Raw genomic sequence first — 17,734 nt, forward strand, 5'->3', positions numbered from 1 at the left:
ATATATATATATATATATATAAAAAAATTATACGCCCAAAACGCAATTTGTGTTAAACGCAACACGAGGCCCCTAATGCTTAAGGGATCATTCTATCTGTCGATATTTTGAAAGATCAAAAAAAATACCTATCCTTTCAGCCATCAAAATGGATTGAGTAAATCCTTATATGTGATTAACGCTTCCATGAAGAATAGAAGATAAATAATGGGACCTTTACTGATTGATGAGCTCTACAAGCACAAACATGCTCTAAACAAAGTTTGAGCTGTTGTTCTGCATTGAATGTACTACATAATTTTAGGATAACCTGGAGGCTACAGGTTTAACACCCCAGAGGCAGGTCATACTTGCTTCACTTCTTCACATGACCCTAAATAAACCAGAGAGTCAGAATTTCATATCAAATGTGTTTTATTTTAAGAAACCAGAGCGATACATGGAATTATTTCCGTACTCATGTTCAGGGCAATCTCAGCCTTGATTTCTGGGAAGCCACAACATCATAAGGGAATGCGACTTTGCAAGGTCGACTCTTTAGCTCCCTCTGTAGGTGGTGTAGGAAAATGGACTGAGAAGAAGAGGTACATGGTGCTTCTGTTTTGGGTCTGTGACGGTGAAAACAATCTATAAAGGAGATAAGATAGAATAACCAGTCATTATTTAGATTTCACTTTGATAGAATACTTAAAACAAGTGATTAACAGACACAGCTTTCTGTTCAATGGTGCAATTCTGTTTCCTCGCTCTACATTTGTATAGCTAGTGATAAAAGTTTGACTGATCGCCTCCTGCCCAGACATCATTCCTGGATGTGAAGGTAACTATACAAAACAGTGTGACGTCTGGTTACCTATAGTTATGTCGCTAATTCCTAGTGAATTGATAAGAGTTCGTCCTCACGAAATTGTGTGCTCACACACAAAATGGCTGTTTCAGTGACGTCACTGGTTCTGAGAGAATCAATAGGCTTCAATCTCAAGAATATTGTAACATTGAAATATTAATGAACATGATGCACATTATACAAATTAATCAACTGGACCTGCTGCTTATAGATTGGAAGAAAAGTCTCGATTAAGAGTATCCATAAATTTTGCGGATAAGTTCAGCCATTTTGGAGATGTCTGCTAGTTCGGTCTTTTCCCCATTTGCAGTAGGGGGACACAGACCATGTATTATATGACAGAAGATTGGGAAGGTTCATCTGGAAAGCTCTGGTAGGTGTGGTTTATACACTGTGTGACATCACTAAAATGGGAGGGGCCACAGCAGGTAAAACCAGACTTTTAGAGTCCAAATCTATGGTGGATCATAAGGACACTTATGGCAGCAGCCTAGGGCTGTAAGAGGAACCAGACCTTTCCCACTCAAACTCCTTGGTTTGAGCATATCCAAATTAACCTGCTTATTGCAAAATAATTAGAATTGATGTTTTGTAGGTCTGTATGGTATGTTCCCCTGCGGGTAGAGTTGCCCCTTGTCCAGTTTCCTTCTTACAGTGACGCACAGAGCTGGCGCCTGTCAGCTGTAGCGTCCGCTAGATGAACAGTGCGTTCCCGACCAGAGGAACGATCTCTATTGTAGCATCTTCTACTCTGATTGGCCAGAGTGAGCAAGCTGCAGATCTGTGACAGGACACTACCCTGTGCCATGTGACCTAGGGGCCTATTTATCAAGGTATCACTTATCGCGGAGAGAAGCGTCATTTTTTTATTTCCACTTATGACAATGATAAGAAACTTATTTATCAAAGCAATGCAACATGATTTCACTTCTGTGGCAGCTGAGAGATGATACGTTATATTGTATCTACGGTTTGTTGTTCCTCCCCCAGAAAATCATTTTTATTTTCTCTGGGGTCTGGCCACTATCTCCAGTCATTTTAAAAATTGTGAGACTATAAAAAAAAAAAAAAAATACTTTATGGATGATTTTTTTTTTTTACATCAACCTGAGATACCATCCAGCGCACACTAATCATTTGTCTCTTCAGCATACCTCCTAATATTGTTCTGGAAGTAATCAAAACACATTTAGTTTGTCACCGTGAAGGGGCGTGGTCACGCCATGTTGGGACAAATGTGCACTAAATATATCCTTGTTGCCGCAGCAGTGTGACAAGTTTCAACCTCTTTTCCTTTAGGGTCTAATAAGTTTCGATATGTGAGAGGAGACAGTGATGAAAACTGATGCATAAGAATATGGTTTTGTTGCCAATAGCAACTATTCATGTTCTAACTATGGTTCGTCTAGCGCAGTTTAGAAAATGAAAGCGAATATATGATGGGTTGTTGTGACCAATATCACAATTATACTTTGCATTAATTTTCCCCAAGTGTTCCTAATACAATTGAGGGAAGATTGAGTAACCCATTAATACACTTTGAATATGTGACTTACCAGGTGTTGTGATACTAAGTTAAATGCAAGAAGTCTTGAAGCTACAAACAGATATAGCAGATACAGGTGTAGAACTGAAGCACTTAGGGGTATATTTACTAAACTGTGGCTTTGAAAAAGTGGAGATGTTGCCTGTAGCAACCAATCAGATTCTAGCTGTCATTTATTTAGTACATTCTACAAAATGACAGCTAGAATCTGATTGGTTGCTATAGGCAACATCTCCACTTTTTCAAACCCGCAGTTTAGTAAATATACCCCTAGGTGAATTGTTGACCCTGGTATGTGGAAAAAAAAATATGAATGGATGATCAGGGTGAACAGAAATACTAAATAAAGCAGAATAGAGATCAGCCACATTATCATACTGGTCTCTGGTGGAACGCTGGAAAGAACTGTTACTGGGGTGGATACTACAGGAGATATGGATAACACCATATTATTAAAGGCTCTTGTACAAACTTGTTTTACTTGGGTTCTTGACGAGAAGGATAGGCATAATACTAGTACTAGTACTAGCAACATCTCCACTTTTTCAAACCCGCAGTTTAGTAAATATACCTCTTAGTATTACAACAGTACAACGGTAGATACCTCTACATAAGGGTAAAAACTCTCTTGTTGCATATTCTTCCAGTAGTCCCCAGTATCAAAGCGTAGCTGGAAAGTCCCGGCAGTGAGAGGTTCCCCACGCAGGAGCCCGGGGCAGCGGCCGTCCTCGTTAGTGACGCTGTGTAAACAAAGTTCGATGATCACAGCATTAAATGTACAAAAAACCCTAAAAACACCAGAGAACATTTCTCTTTTGTCTCAATACTAAAAAAAAAAATGAATTTTGCTGTGAATAAACCAGGGGTAACTGATATCATGGGTAAAATTTATCAGGCTGCGGATTTGAAAAAGTGGAGATGTTGCCTACAGCAACCAATCAGATTCTAGTTATTTATTTAGTACATTCTACAAAATGACAGCTAGAATCTGATTGGTTGCTATAGGCAACATCTCCACTTTTTCAAACCCGCAGCTCGATAAATTTTACCCCCAGGAGTTATTATTTTCACCGATGACCAGGGGTCTACCCATAAGGACACAAAGTCATGGGAGGGGCAGTAAAAACGAAATAATGCACTTGTTAAAGAAAATGAAGATAAAAATAGTAACTTATTGCTATCAAGTCATTCAAAAATATGTTTATTATAAACAAAAAACAAAATATCACTCACTGGCCCTGGCCTCAACTAACCCTACCCCAGCACCCCCTAATACACTGTTACAAGCTCAATTTTGCTTGTTCTTTTCACCAATACCGGGTACCAATAAGCTCTCGATGTTCCTTATTCTGTATTACTCATAATAAAGTTTACCTGGTGCCTTGTTTACCCATTTGTACAACTCTTACTGTTCTGGTCTCTTGTACTTGTTATTGTATTTAAAAACATAAATACAATTTTTTACAATTTTTTTTAAAATAAAGCACTCACCTTCTGCTCATCTGCAGCCATTTGGCATGGCTGGCATCAAACTTGGACAGGGTAAGCGTTACGCCTTTGGCCGGGACCCCCTGAGCTGAATTTAGGACATGTGTGGTCAGCAGGCTCTCGCTGCCCCCATGCATTTCCTTTTAATAAATGACAATATGTGGAGGGTTAAGGAAGTGAATTACTATAATGTAATACACATTACTCCATTGCAAAAGCATCAATGAGCCCAGAGCAGATTGCTGAATCATCTTTTCTTGTGCCCCAATGGTCATAGGGGCAAACAGGCACTTTTGGAGCGCTATCCTAAAAGGCTTCATATCCCCACCCCTCTGGCTCTGAAAGTGTAATTATTTATAATACACACCTATTGCTCCATATCTGTATTTATATAACATTACAAACAAACATTCTGTATTATTTACACACAATATAGCAGTGCAGACTCAACTGCACAACTTTATTTAAAAACAAACAAAAACCTGCACAGTTCCTCTCCTGCAGACTTCTACAACCTTGCTGGGCTGGGAGGGCATGCTGGGATATGTAGTTCCAGGCCATCTGGGGAACAGCAGGATATGCAGTTTTAGCTCCACAACAGCTGCAGGGCTGTGCATGTTCTAGCTGTTTGGGCATGCTGATATTTGTAGTTCCACAATAGTTGTAGAGCCAGAGGTTTCTTAGGTCTGCTGTACTGTAGCCCTGACAGAGTAGCCTGTTGGTCCATAGCTATGCAGTCTCTACACGGTGCAGCACTGTGTATAATACCTACTTGTGTTCCAGCAGTAGAGCATTCAGTCCAAGCACTTCCTGCCTGTAGATGACACTGAGCTGGAAGGAAGGGTGTGTGCAAAGCTACAGGAATAATCACAGCATGTATTGTGCAATTTCCACTTAATTACCTGTGTTCCTTGTAGGTGCTGCTGGATGAGCCGCAGTCGGTGTCTGCTCATAGCAGAGTGTGTCCAGTCCTTAGTTTGGACTTTTGCACCCTGTGGCTCATGTATCCCAGGGGGTCTTAGTTAACGTTTAGCAGTGTGTGCACTGTTCTCTCTCCACCCACTGACCCCCTGCTGGTCTGAGATCAGGGACACCAGAGGCGGATGGAAATCTATCTAATTGCAAAGTTTGTAATGTGACATAAAGCTGTATATATCGTTGTATACAGGACATGTGGTAGAACAGCACGTTATAGAAGGGTGCACTGTCTGTAAGAGCATTTAGCAGTTATTTTAGCACTGATCTGAGCCTATAGTGGAAAATTATATTGTTCATAGTCTGATTTATGATACTTGCCAAATAAATAATGGCGAATTCCCTACTGGGAATGGCTCAGTTCAATCAATGAGAATCAAACAGAAACTTAATTGATGAACTACATTATTGGTGATCATTGTCTGGTAATGACAAGATTATTAACACATCAACCAGGTTATAATTGCATCCATGACATACAGTAAATAAAACAGGTGTCACATTTTCATGGACAACATATACCTCAGAACTGCCGTAAGCTTTGGTAACTGATCACAGCTGTACTAGACTAGTAGCCGCAAGACCCTGTCCCTCCTAATCTGCAGACTGGATGGTTAAAGTATGTCATACTTGCCAACTCTCCCTGAATGTCAGGGAGACTCCCTGAAATAGGGGTGATCTCCCTCACTCCCTGAAGAGTCTGGCATTCTCCCTGATGCTGAGCCAGTACAAGACGTGGTTGGCTTCACCATCTGTGGCATGATGACACAGTTCAGAAATTGTGTCCTATGTCCATGTATTGATGCCTATGGAGGTGGTCATTTTCATGGAGACCAAGATTTAATCAAAGACTGACAGGTAAGACAACATGACTTCAGTAATGGGGACAGAAATGTAAAAGACACTTCAGTCTTTAGATATTCATTAGCTGCTTTTCCCTAACGCATAGTTGCCTACTCTCCCGGAATGTCCGGGAGACTCCCACATTTCTGGGAGACCTCCCGGGAGAGCAGGGCAACCTTCTGGTTCTCGTCCCCGCAATAGATAAGTTTCGGGGGGAGCAAATATTGTGTGATCTTAGCCCCAGCCCCTGCTGTAATTGGCCAAAATTGTGACGAGATTCGTCAAGCCCCGCCCCCGTTTGCCCACCTCCCTCGGGATCTCCCTGAAGCCAACGAGGAAAATTTGCAAGTATGAAGTATGTCTAGGGGTGCGCTGAAATTAAATAAAGAAATGTTTGTTTCATTAACGGTCCATTAGCGAGATATATTTACTTGTTCTGTTTTGAAATGTTGGATCAGGTAATCCTACAAGGTGGCCATTAAATTAAATCTGAAGCCATACTTTCCATCAGTCCAGATTTACCGGACCTGAGCCGCAGGTTGCTCTGACACTGCTGACATAAATTGATGCTGGGAAGGGACACAGAGATTGGTAAATTGGTTCTGTAGATTCTGCAATCTGGCCGCATTCTAGAGATTCACCATCAGCAAATGAATCTGCACAATGTTCCCAACTCGTCACAAGTGAATAAATAGCGGCCACTGGAAAATGCGACCAATCATAGTGCGTCGACCATGTCACATGTCTATAGCCTTATAAAAGGAGCTTACAGCCTCTTGGGCACTCAGTCTTCCTGGACTGTGCTAGATGATAAAGTCTGTGACCAAAACTCTTAGTAGCCTGAGGCAACTGCATCATTTTGGCTCTGCCCACGCAACAGAATCATCATTTTTACGCAAGGGATAGACCAAAATGAAGTGATTCATGGCGAATCGCGTCACTGAGGCTTCACTAGGTAGTTGTCAGGATGCCGGAGAATTGCCTGCTTTCCTGGGAGTCCGGAAGACCTACCTGGAATTTGGGAGTCTCCCGGACATTCCGGGAGAATTGACAAGTATGATCTAGGTGTAGAAATACACAGACAATTCATTGTGATCTCCTCTGGTGTATTTTTCTAAACATAATGACCGCAGCAAAACACACTAGTCTTCTGCACCTACTTTTCTGCCAAAATGCCTGTGTAGACGTACACCTCCCAACATTTAGCCAGGAAAATTGGGACAAAATAAATTCCACCCCAATCTATACTGGTCACATTTTGGGACTGTGTTGTTTACTAATCATCAGATGATGAAGTACTTTGCATTGTATACTGTTCAGTATTTTTGATGTATATGGGACATAACATAGGATTGTGCATTGTATACCAGTTATCAGATGACAGAGCACTGCAGTGTATAACGGTCATCAGATCGGTCTGCTCTGTGCTTGATTGCATATGTTAGAAGTTGCAATTATTCATAAAATTCACAAGACTAAAGGTAGGAAAACTATGCCCATATTTTGGTGAGGTGTGTTTTATTATAGTCATTGTTTTGTTATGACATCTTTTCATTTCTTTATACTAGGACCAACCTGTAGTGGTGTTAACAGAAAATCACACAGCGCCACCTGGAGATTGTGTGCAGGTACTGCAGTTTAAACCTTAAGATTCATAATTATTTTTTTTAACAATGCTCCTTACAGTAATGGGAAGTGTCTTGCTTTTTTTCGGATATTTTTTCGGATATTACTGATGATCAATATCTGTTATATATTCCCTTTAAAAGGAGCTGGTCAAATAAATTACAGATCAAACCTATATAAAAGTTGAACACTTTGCAGAAGTCTTGCTTTGTATATTTTTGATGTAATTATTTGTGTATGTTATTAGTCTGTTGTATATGGGCTAATGCACAGTACCACGTCAGTATCTGTTCCTATTCATTGCATGAGTCCTACACATTACAGTGTGTGTATTTGTATCATATGTTATGTCGGAAGGTGCAGTACCCTTTGTCCTGTCCAAATCACCATATATTAGTTGTTATTATGGTCATGTTTGGTTTATGCATAGCATACATATAATTTATACATAATTATGGTATATAGGGTATATAAATCCTGCCCTAGTATAGCCTACAAATACATTGTACAATATACATATGGTGTGAATGGAAGCAAAGTGCTTAATTGTTTATATTTTAAGATGGTGCACACATATATTCTGTTTTGTTTGGACCTGGGGCTCTGGATAGAAATGCTCAGGGTGGAAGTAATTCAAACGTCACATCAAAGCCCATCCTACCGTCTCTTTAAGACCACCCCCTGCATTCATTTTAACTTTGTACTACTTTCTTTAATGTTATATATGTCTTAAACTAATCAGTAGAATGAGGGGAGATGGGGGAGATAGAATGTGTTACGATCATATATATGAATGTTTTTATTACATTGGCAGAAACGCACCTAGTAAGGCCCTTCCCCATATAATGTGAGCCTGGAAGCTGCAAAAGTCATCCCATTATTGCCCGATCTCTGAAACCTCCTGGGACGTGGATAAACCAAATGATTCTGCAGAGAAACTCTGCACTGTGGCCGTCCACAAAGAACACTCACTAAATGCACCTTGAGTCTCATTTAAATATCCCACAAACCCCAATCGTGTTGTTATATGTGAGTATAAAATGAGGGTTAGATTCACTAAAGCTTCTAAAAAGAAGAAGAGGAGGTGTTGCCCATAGCAACCATTCAGAATCAAGCTTACATTTTATGGAATGTACTAGATAAATGATAGCTAGGATCTGATTGGTCGCTATGGGCAACACCTTCACTTTTCCTTTTTATTACCAGCCCAGCTCTCCCATTAGAATAGTTTACATTTTATTAACCCACAGTCGCTGACGTTTATACAGGCAAACTCCAAATTGTAAAATTGAGCCCATCTGCACAAAAATAGGGACATAATGCCACAAAATTATTTGCACTGTGAGCCCAGGGCTTTGAACTTTCATATCTGAGCTTTAATATTTCTGGGTTTGGGAGGAATTCCAGACATCTGTGACCCTCCCTAAACACATCAGTGAGGTTGTAAAGTGCATTTTGGAATCTTTTCTAGTTGGCTTATGCTAAAGGTTTGGTAGAGCTCAACCATCCCTTCTGTTGCACGGACATTCCACCTTCTGCAGAGACATCTCTGCTGTGCACTGATTTTCTTCTATTATACAGGACATCAGCATAGGTCTGAATGGACCCCACACAGAGTCCTAGTCCTAGAAGTGTAGGTATTATAACTGCAAAGCTGAACTTGATGCATTTGTGTGGATTTTTTAAACTCATTACCTGCTGTCTGTTCATTACAGTAACTTCTCCAAGATCCACTGTCCTTAGTATCATATGCTCATACAAGTGGATATAATAAGTGGAACAGGAAAATGTTTTTCCTATCTCAATTCAAGAGGGATCTCATGGCCTTTGAGACTTTAGGAATGAGGTCCAGAGCAGTAATACTACTTCTGGAGGACTTGTCTCCACACCCCAATTTGTCGGGATCTGTAACAGAGATTTTCCTAGACCTTTAGCAGACAGCGAATGGACAAAAATATTTTAAATGACTCATTTGTGCTCACTCGGTATCTCGGTTGTGGAGACACAATTTAAAATATTGCAGAGGTGGTACAGAACACCTAGCTGGCTACATAAATGTTCACCGTACGTATCTGCTTCCTGCTGAAGACAGAGACCTTCTTCATATATGGTGGGACTGCTCCTAACTCACTGAATATCGGCAAACTGTGCTCTCAACGGAGATAACGGGGGCAGAGATACCAACAGGACCCGCAGATCTGGCTCCTTTCTCTTCCTAATTCCTCCCTCACTAACTACAAGAAGTCCCCTTTCAGGGGCGCACGCAGGGGGGGTTCTGGGTCTCCAGAAACCCCTTCTCTCCGGTAAAGAAGTGCCCTACATATTGGCACTGTACTATATAGCAGCCACGGCGCTGTCAAAGAAGCGTCCGCGGCGGTGCCCTATTCTATACAGCACCGACGTGGAGGCTTCTTTGACAACGCTGCGGCTGCTGTATAGTACAGTGCTGCCCAAACGGAGCTGCTGCGCATGCGCCGGAGATCTCTCGATTTTTTTTTATTTTTTTTTTCCGGGGAAGGGAAACCCTCCCTTAAAAATCCGCTGTGCGCCCCTGCCTTTTAAACATTTATATAAAGCCACTAAGGCACTCATTCGGGTACATTGGAAATCACCCCTCACCTCATTCCATTAAGGAGTGATTTAGCCATATAGATATTTTGGACAAAGTCAACATGGTCGCCCAAAATCACCCAATTTTGGAGGGCAATCCTGAGTAGCGGACCTCACAGGGGTGGGGCTTAAAAGCAAAGTGGGTGGAGTTTTACACAAATGTGCTCATTTGTGGGCAGAGTTTGGGTGGGTTGGGGTTTATTTTGTCCCGCTTTCAGGATTCTAAATGTTGGGAGGTATGCCATGGTGGCAACAGGGAGTTCTCTGCCATCTGGTTTCAATGGCACTGAGGTCATGAGTTCAATTCCCGTCCATGGCCTTATCTGTGTGGAGTTTGTATGTTCACCTTGTGTTTGCGTGGGTTTCCTCTGGGTGCTCCGGTTTCCTCCCACACTCCAAAAAAAACATACTGGTAGGTTAATTGGCTGCTAACAAACTGACACTAGTCTCTCTCGGTCTATGTGTGTGTGTGAGGGAATTTAGACTGTAAGCTCCAATGGGGCAGGGACTGATGTGAGTGAGTTCTCTGTACAGCGCTGCGGAATTAGTGGCGCTATATAAATAACATGATGATGATGAATGGCCAAAGTTTAAAAATACATCCACCTACAAATCTTACTTTACTTTTCACTCTCAGTCCCCTGTAGGAGACAGCAGACCAATAGATTCTGCTATTTCTGAGGAAAAGTAACAACTTTTCCAAACTGAGTAGTGAGATACCATATAACCTCTGGGGTCACACTATCCACTACCCCTGTCTCCGTTACCTTCATCATCATCACCATTTATTTATATAGTTCAGTTTGATTTTTTCATGGTTTTTTCATGGTTCTTACCCTAACGATGTAGGTGTTTACGTTCGAGTAAAAAAATAGGAAATTGTGATTAATATCCTTTTGTCTTAAATATTTTGCCTGACGTTATTTTCTTGCATTGTAACCTCTGTTTGAAAATTGGAAAATAAATAATAAAAAAAATTCTGTTTTCCTAAATTGAAGGAAATTTTTTTTTTTTTTTTTTTTTTATACAAATGGGAAACTCTGCTTTAGCAAAACATTTATTTGTTCAGACAAATGTTTATAGAAAAATCTTGTAAAAAAAAAAATAGAGAGGATATGGTCCGGTCAGTGACAGCTGATCCCCTTCTGAAAGATCATTCAAGCCGACACCTAGTGAATCAAAAGAAAACAGGGAATTATAGACGTTGATCGCTGTTACATGTAGGACTATGTTTTCCCAGCTGAGCCGTAAACACAGGGATGTTAAAATCTCATCCAGCCCCACAACCAATCTCCACAGATATAGTATAACATTCTAATTTCTGTTTATTATAGTTCTACTGAACTCATATAACAATTAAATATATGAAATAATTTTACTCAGTCCATTTTAAAAAGAACTCCAGCTCTGAGCTTGATTGTCAGGACATAGAAACACTCTGAATTTACCCATTATTGTATTATCCTAAGCAGCACTTTTTAGCTCATGTTCATCAGTTGATAATAAGATAGTTTGCAAATTATTGTCACGTTTTCTACTGCTTATAAGTATATATATTATAAAGTTGTTTCTAACTAATCCACTTGGCTTCAGGAGAGTGTGGGGCGTATTTGCGTGGATCTGGGCGTGGTTGGGGTAAATTGTGGATGTGGCTAATTGTGTCCCATTGTTGCATTTTAAAGTGCTGCAAAGTATGTACAGCTAGTTCTTTAAATGATTGAAAATCTTTCTGCAAAACAGATAACTCTGAGTGTTACAGAGAGACTGGTATGTTTAAATGTTGTTTTTCAGCCGTAAGGGAGAGTAGATAGAGTGATTAAGGAAAGAGGGGGGACAGAGAGAAGAGAGGGGAAGAAGAGATATTGAGAAGAGACTGGAGTGAGAGAAGAGAGAGAGATGGAGGAGAAATATGAAGGAAGAAGAGTGAGAATTGAGAGTGAAGAAGGGAAGAGAGAGGGTAAATAAAGAGGAGATAGAGAAGTAGAGGGGGAAGAGAGAGGGTAAATAAAGAGGAGATAGAGAAGTAGAGGGGGAAGAGAGAGGGTAAATAAAGAGGAGATAGAGAAGTAGAGGGGGAAGAGAGAGGGTAGATAAAGAGGCAGAAGCGATTAGAGATGAGAGAGATAAAAGGGAAAGAGGAAAGAGTATAAGAGAGAGAAGGGAGAAGAGATAGAAAAGAGAGAGAGGAAGGGAGGAGAGAGAGGTTAAATAAAAAGACGCAGAGGAGAGAGAGACAGAAGTGATTACAGAGAGATAGATGCGGTAGAGTGAGGGGAGGTTGAGGGGAAAGAAAATGGGTGAAGAGAGAAAGTGGAAAGATAGAGGGAGGAAGAGTGAGAGGAGAGAGATTATCAGCCTGAATACATTGTTTGCTCTTTGCCGTCCTCCCCATGACAGGCTGACGTCACAAAGACACCCTGAGGCGTGTACACGTGTGCAGCTCTCACATCCCTGAGACTGGAGGCATCTGAGGACTCTCCTGAGCATCAATTCCTTATAACAGATATACTTAAACTGCCTGGAGATAAAGTATGTACTCACACACGCGTGTACTCACACACATGTGTACAGCTGCTTGTGAGTCAATAAAGCTCAGAATAGTGATCAATAGATCACTAACAGCACTATCAGTACTAATGCTGCATGGACGGTAGACGAAGCTTGATGGTGTTTTGGTGCCCTTAGCGTGTTAGGCAGCAGCTTGAGTACTGACATTGCCGTCTTCATAATAAGCTCTTCTTCGATTATTTTCAGCTCCATTAATACATAATAAGTAATTTATAAAACACGCTGGATGCTCACTAAAGCACTGCTTGTTTTATCCTCACTTATGTCTTCAATTAATCATGAGAGTGAAGGAATATGGAGACTCAGGACTGGAACTACCATTAGGCAAAACTAGGCAGCCGCCTAGTTTTGATCTCCCGTTGTGACCTTGGCCTGTTTACCGTTTATGCTTGTCTGCTTGTGACCCCGAACCTTGCCGGATTACTGGATACTGCTTGACCTCTCGTTGGCCTAGACCTCGGCCTGATTACTGGACTATGCTAGTTTGCTCGTGACCCTGTACTCTGCCTGGACTCTGTTTCCTTCGCTGGACAGACTTTTGCATCCTGGAATTTGGTAACTCACCATTCTTATCCCTGCATTCAAACTATATTAGCATTCTGTGGAACCTGTTATTTCTGTGAACCTTCCTCCCACACCTGTTTATGTTTATGTTGGGAGTTATACCTGTTTATGTTTATGTTGGGAGTTATACCTGTTTATGTTTATGTTGGGAGTTATACCTGTTTATGAAAACCTGCATGTTCCTTCAACTGAATCTTTGCTTATATATTTTGCCGGAATAAAGACATTTGTATTATACATCTGTGGCCGCTTCCTGAGTTTACTAGGAATCATAACAATAGACAGATATACAGCCAGCCACAATTATGTATCCAAAGCGCTATCACTAAATGAGACCTAATTTATTTACACAGTTGCTGTAGATAAACAGTGATTGCAAATCATTACCCCTGAGGGAAACATTGGCTGGAGATGTTTTATCTGTAATATTAATTACAAGGTAAATATTTGTATAGGCCGAGCAGACATTGGTTGTTCATGATCATTTCCATTTAATTGCTTCGTCAGAGCAAGGCTCTGTTGCCATGGAAACAAGTTTGCTCTTTCTATACAGTGCAAACTAACAGAGATTCTTGGGGAGCTGCCATTATATACTTTATATAGACATGAGGCAGCGCCCATTATATACATTATATAGTCATGCACACATTTACACCGTAGATTATCCCGTCTTTATTTCTCCTTTATAAACAGACTCTTATAAGGTTCTTTCTTTGGACTGATTGGTTGTAGTCAGAAGGATTCACGATACCTCCTGTTCTCTTTCGTTCCACACATATATAGGCACTGAGTGTCTGTTCCCGGAGGGATCCCAAGCATTCAGCACAAAACTGACCGATCCATCATGGAGGGTGAGCTGCCTCTTCACTGTCACTTTACCATCCGGGAACACCCGGAAACGGGTGTCGTCAGGCGAATAGAGGACCCGATTATTACTGGAGCAGGTGTTAAAACTCACTAAGGCAGATGAGGAAAGAAAAAAACATTATTATTGTATTTGTTATCATCATACATAACATCCTACATAGTTAGATTTTTTCTTGTAAAGTAGGAAAAAAATGTCAAGAGCAATAACTTAGAAAGTAACATTTTGGGGTCATTTAGTAACAGCAAGATTTGCATATATTTAAGTCCATAAATACACTGCTGCACTGAGCAAGTTCATCGTCCATCTGTACAACTGACGTGACCAATGATTGTGGTTTTCTTTCTGCTTTTCACTGATATACTTACTGCTCCCTTATTAATATTTCTGCACAATTTGTGCCTAAATGAAGCAAATGAATCATAGAAATGTTGAAAAAAGTACTTAAATTACTGTCATAAGTTTGAGGTCTGTGGCCGGCTGCAAGAACAGGAGAACCTTAAATTGAGCCCAATCTCTCACCCTGTATGATCATCTAAATATCCCATCCTGCAAAGACAAATCTCCGGTACAACGTTCCCCTATCATCCTCCTGTGCTGACTCCAGGATAAAGGGGTTTTACTAATCATATCCATCTGTCCGGTAGACATAGGTGCAACATCCAGTTTTGTGACACTACAGCAGCTCTTGTGGGCTGCAGTTAGTACATGATCCCTGTGTATGGCCATTAATTTGGACAATAGTCATTACAGAACATTTGAAACTCTGACAGCTCAGACAGAAGACCAAGTGCAGCTCCCTAATCCTGATCATTCTATGCAGCTTCCACCCATTTTTAATGACCCCAAATACACCATTAACCAATGAGGACTTTGAGTTAAGTCTTCCACATCTTGGTAATCCTGATCATGGGCAGAACGCTAAGAGAAGAAAGAGAACCATCTGGGTGGGGTACAAGAGCCTTGTGGGCTAGTTAGCAAAGAGCTACAAACAGAACAGAAATGTCTTAATTAACGGTTGATTTAATCAACAGCAACTAAAATGACAGACGGGGAAGGTAAGTAGCTGAAGCATAGACAGCATTTAACCTACAATGATTATTCCAAGCACTGTCCTCTGTATGTGGTCAGGTCAGATCCTTCCACCTAAGATCCCCACCATAAACATCTTCACCTTCTAAGTCCTCCAAGCACTGGAGGATGAAGCACAGAGCTACTATAGATAGCTGTTGTATGACAGGGGCACCTGAAGGAGAACTCTACAGAGCCCCTTATAGCCAGACCCCCCTCCATTAACTGCCACCCTGCACAGACCCTCACTGATGGTAACACCGCACAAACTCTTTTACAAGCCACAAAGCAGCCCCCATAGTGTGCCAACCACAAAGCAGCCCCCATAGTGTGCCAACCACAAAGCAGCCCCCATAGTGTGCCAACCACAAAGCAGCCCCCATAGTGTGCCAACCACAAAGCAGATCCCCATAGTGTGCCAACCACAAAGCAGCCCCCATAGTGTGCTTACCCCAAAGCATGTCCCCATAGTGTGCCAACCACAAAGCAGCCCCCCATAGTGTGCCAACCACAAAGCAGCCCCCCATAGTGTGCCAACCACAAAGCATGCCCCCATAGTGTGCCAACCACAAAGCAGCCCCCATAGTGTGCCAACCACAAAGCAGCCCCCATAGTGTGCCAACCACAAAGCATGCCCCCATAGTGTGCCAACCACAAAGCAGCCCCCATAGTGTGCTAACCACAAAGCATGCCCCCATAGTGTGCCAACCACAAAGCATGCCCCCATAGTGTGCCAACCACAAAGCATGCCCCCATAGTGTGCCAACCACAAAGCAGCCCCCATAGTGTGCCAACCACAAAGCAGCCCCCATAGTGTGCCAACCACAAAGCATGCCCCCATAGTGTGCCAACCACAAAGCAGCCCCCATAGTGTGCTAACCCCAAAGCATGCCCCCATAGTGTGCCAACCACAAAGCAGCCCCCATAGTGTGTCAACCACAAAGCATGTCCCCATAGTGTGCCAACCACAAAGCAGCCCCCATAGTGTGCCAACCACAAAGCAGCCCCCATAGTGTGCCAACCACAAAGCATGCCCCCATAGTGTGCCAACCACAAAGCAGCCCCCATAGTGTGCCAACTACAAAGCAGCCCCCATAGTGTGCCAACCACGAAGCATGCCCCCATAGTGTGCCAACCACGAAGCATGCCCCCATAGTGTGCCAACCACGAAGCAGCCCCCATAGTGTTCACTACTACACTGATTGCCCCATTGCCAACCTTACTGCACAGATCCCCACATTGAGATTCTCAAAACCGTAAGGTTGGAGTCTTTATTGATTAAGCTTCTAACTTTAATTTCCAAACTGCACAGATTAGAGGAAGTAGTGCTGGCAAAATTCGAAAATACCCTCTAGAGTCAGACGGAGCACTCATTACCACCCAACACTTATTGGTAAATATTTTCCTCTTTTCATAGGATTTGCAGCCTACAGATCCCATCCAGCAAACACGTCTACGAGTGTAATCCAGCATCCAGCTCTGGAGCCGCCTGGAATGTGTGGGCTGAAATCATTGTGTGGTTTGTGTGGAATTTCTCACTGCAAAGTTTACAGTTTCTGTGAACTCGTATTGTGCGTATATATTCTATGTGTCCACCCCCTTTATTACACAGCACACTCACATAGCACCAGGTGTTCTCTGTGCAAAACTGCAATAAAATGTTTAAAACTGAAGATCCCAGCAAAAGTTTTAATAACACATAATATATAGGACCATTGAACATGCCGTCTTATAGGTATTTATCTATGTAGTGACCAGTTAATTTATACTGGATTAAATCTGGATTGGCAGTGCACCTCTCACCTCTGCCCAGGACTCTGCCTCTTTCCAGTACTTTTCGGGTCACAGAGAAAGCATAACGCTGCTCGCTGAAGCTCGGTCCACATAGCGCTTGTTCCTCCGAGATTCCCTGGGATACCTGCAAAATCAAGAGACCCAATGCTGAACTAGGCTTTACTACTGTAAAGGAATCAGCAGACTTCTGTAACGTTTTCAGCTGTTGTAGAACTACAAGCCACAGCAAGTCTCAGTTTTGCTCTGGTAGGGCAGGCAGGAACTTATAGTTCCTCCACAGTTGGCAAACCATAGGCTGCCTACTTCTGCATTAAGGTGATATTAACATGCATCAATGTATATAGGTGATTAAAACCAAAATTTTACTGCAATTACCTACAAACTAGGGATCATAATGTCCCCATTATAAATACAACAGGATATTATCTGTCCAAATGACATCTCGTGCATATTTACCTTTATCAGAAATATAAAAAGTGCCAGGTGACAAAAGTTCATTTTTGCAGAGGCGTCTGAGTGTGTCACTCACTCCTGTGCTTTCTGGTAGGAGTGAGGAGAAAGCACTTTAATCCCTCCCTATTCTTCGCACAGGATGTGGCAGCCAAACCCTGAAGCAGTTTAAGCACTTACAGATGTGCGGTAAAGCTGAGTCTGCAAGTTTTCTTTTCGGGGAAGAACTCGGGGGCTAAATCACAAGAAATCCTGATAAATATATCTGATCATCTGCAAGTTGCTGCGAGTAATAATCTGCAACACTTAACCATTTATAGTGCGTGGTGAGAGTTTTTGTTACTTCCTGCAAAATATTACTATTACTTTAGACACCCAGGATACTGTGAGTGCTGCATGAGATAAGACTTAGATGCTGGCTGATACAGACTTGTAAAATGCTCTATGCACATTGTTACGCAGAGACCTTTTGTTTCAGTACGTTACA

The 17,734-nt window shown here is 41.8% G+C and overlaps 2 protein-coding genes and 1 long non-coding RNA gene across 4 annotated transcripts; 1 reads left to right on the forward strand and 2 right to left on the reverse strand.

Moving 5' to 3' along the window:
• Positions 1-396: 396 nt before the first annotated feature.
• Positions 397-4,938, reverse strand: LOC142104427 (5-hydroxyisourate hydrolase-like). Of its 2 annotated transcripts, none has more exons than XM_075189085.1 (4): positions 4,784-4,938; positions 3,885-4,021; positions 2,998-3,133; positions 397-627 (listed from the first exon to the last, which is right to left on the reverse strand). In XM_075189085.1, exons 1-4 carry the CDS (start codon positions 4,832-4,834, stop codon positions 538-540), a joined length of 414 nt encoding a protein of 137 aa, XP_075045186.1. In that variant the 5' UTR covers positions 4,835-4,938; the 3' UTR covers positions 397-537. The 2 variants fall into 2 exon arrangements, with proteins under 2 accessions (XP_075045186.1, XP_075045187.1); XM_075189086.1 differs by lacking the exon at positions 4,784-4,938 and adding an exon at positions 4,654-4,740.
• LOC142104430 (uncharacterized) lies at positions 4,687-13,086 on the forward strand. Its single transcript, XR_012679569.1, has 3 exons — positions 4,687-5,714; positions 7,268-7,327; positions 12,333-13,086. It is a non-coding gene; the product is annotated as an uncharacterized LOC142104430 (long non-coding RNA).
• Positions 10,975-17,359, reverse strand: LOC142104429 (cadherin-1-like). The gene is made up of 4 exons (XM_075189087.1): positions 17,254-17,359; positions 16,807-16,921; positions 13,819-14,024; positions 10,975-11,104 (listed from the first exon to the last, which is right to left on the reverse strand). The coding sequence occupies exons 1-4, from the start codon at positions 17,293-17,295 to the stop codon at positions 11,093-11,095; spliced, it is 375 nt and encodes a 124-aa protein (XP_075045188.1). The 5' UTR covers positions 17,296-17,359; the 3' UTR covers positions 10,975-11,092.
• Between the last annotated feature and the right edge of the window lie 375 nt (positions 17,360-17,734).

This window comes from Mixophyes fleayi, chromosome 10, assembly GCF_038048845.1.
Source record: "Mixophyes fleayi isolate aMixFle1 chromosome 10, aMixFle1.hap1, whole genome shotgun sequence".
In the NCBI taxonomy this organism is placed as follows: domain Eukaryota; kingdom Metazoa; phylum Chordata; class Amphibia; order Anura; family Limnodynastidae; genus Mixophyes; species Mixophyes fleayi.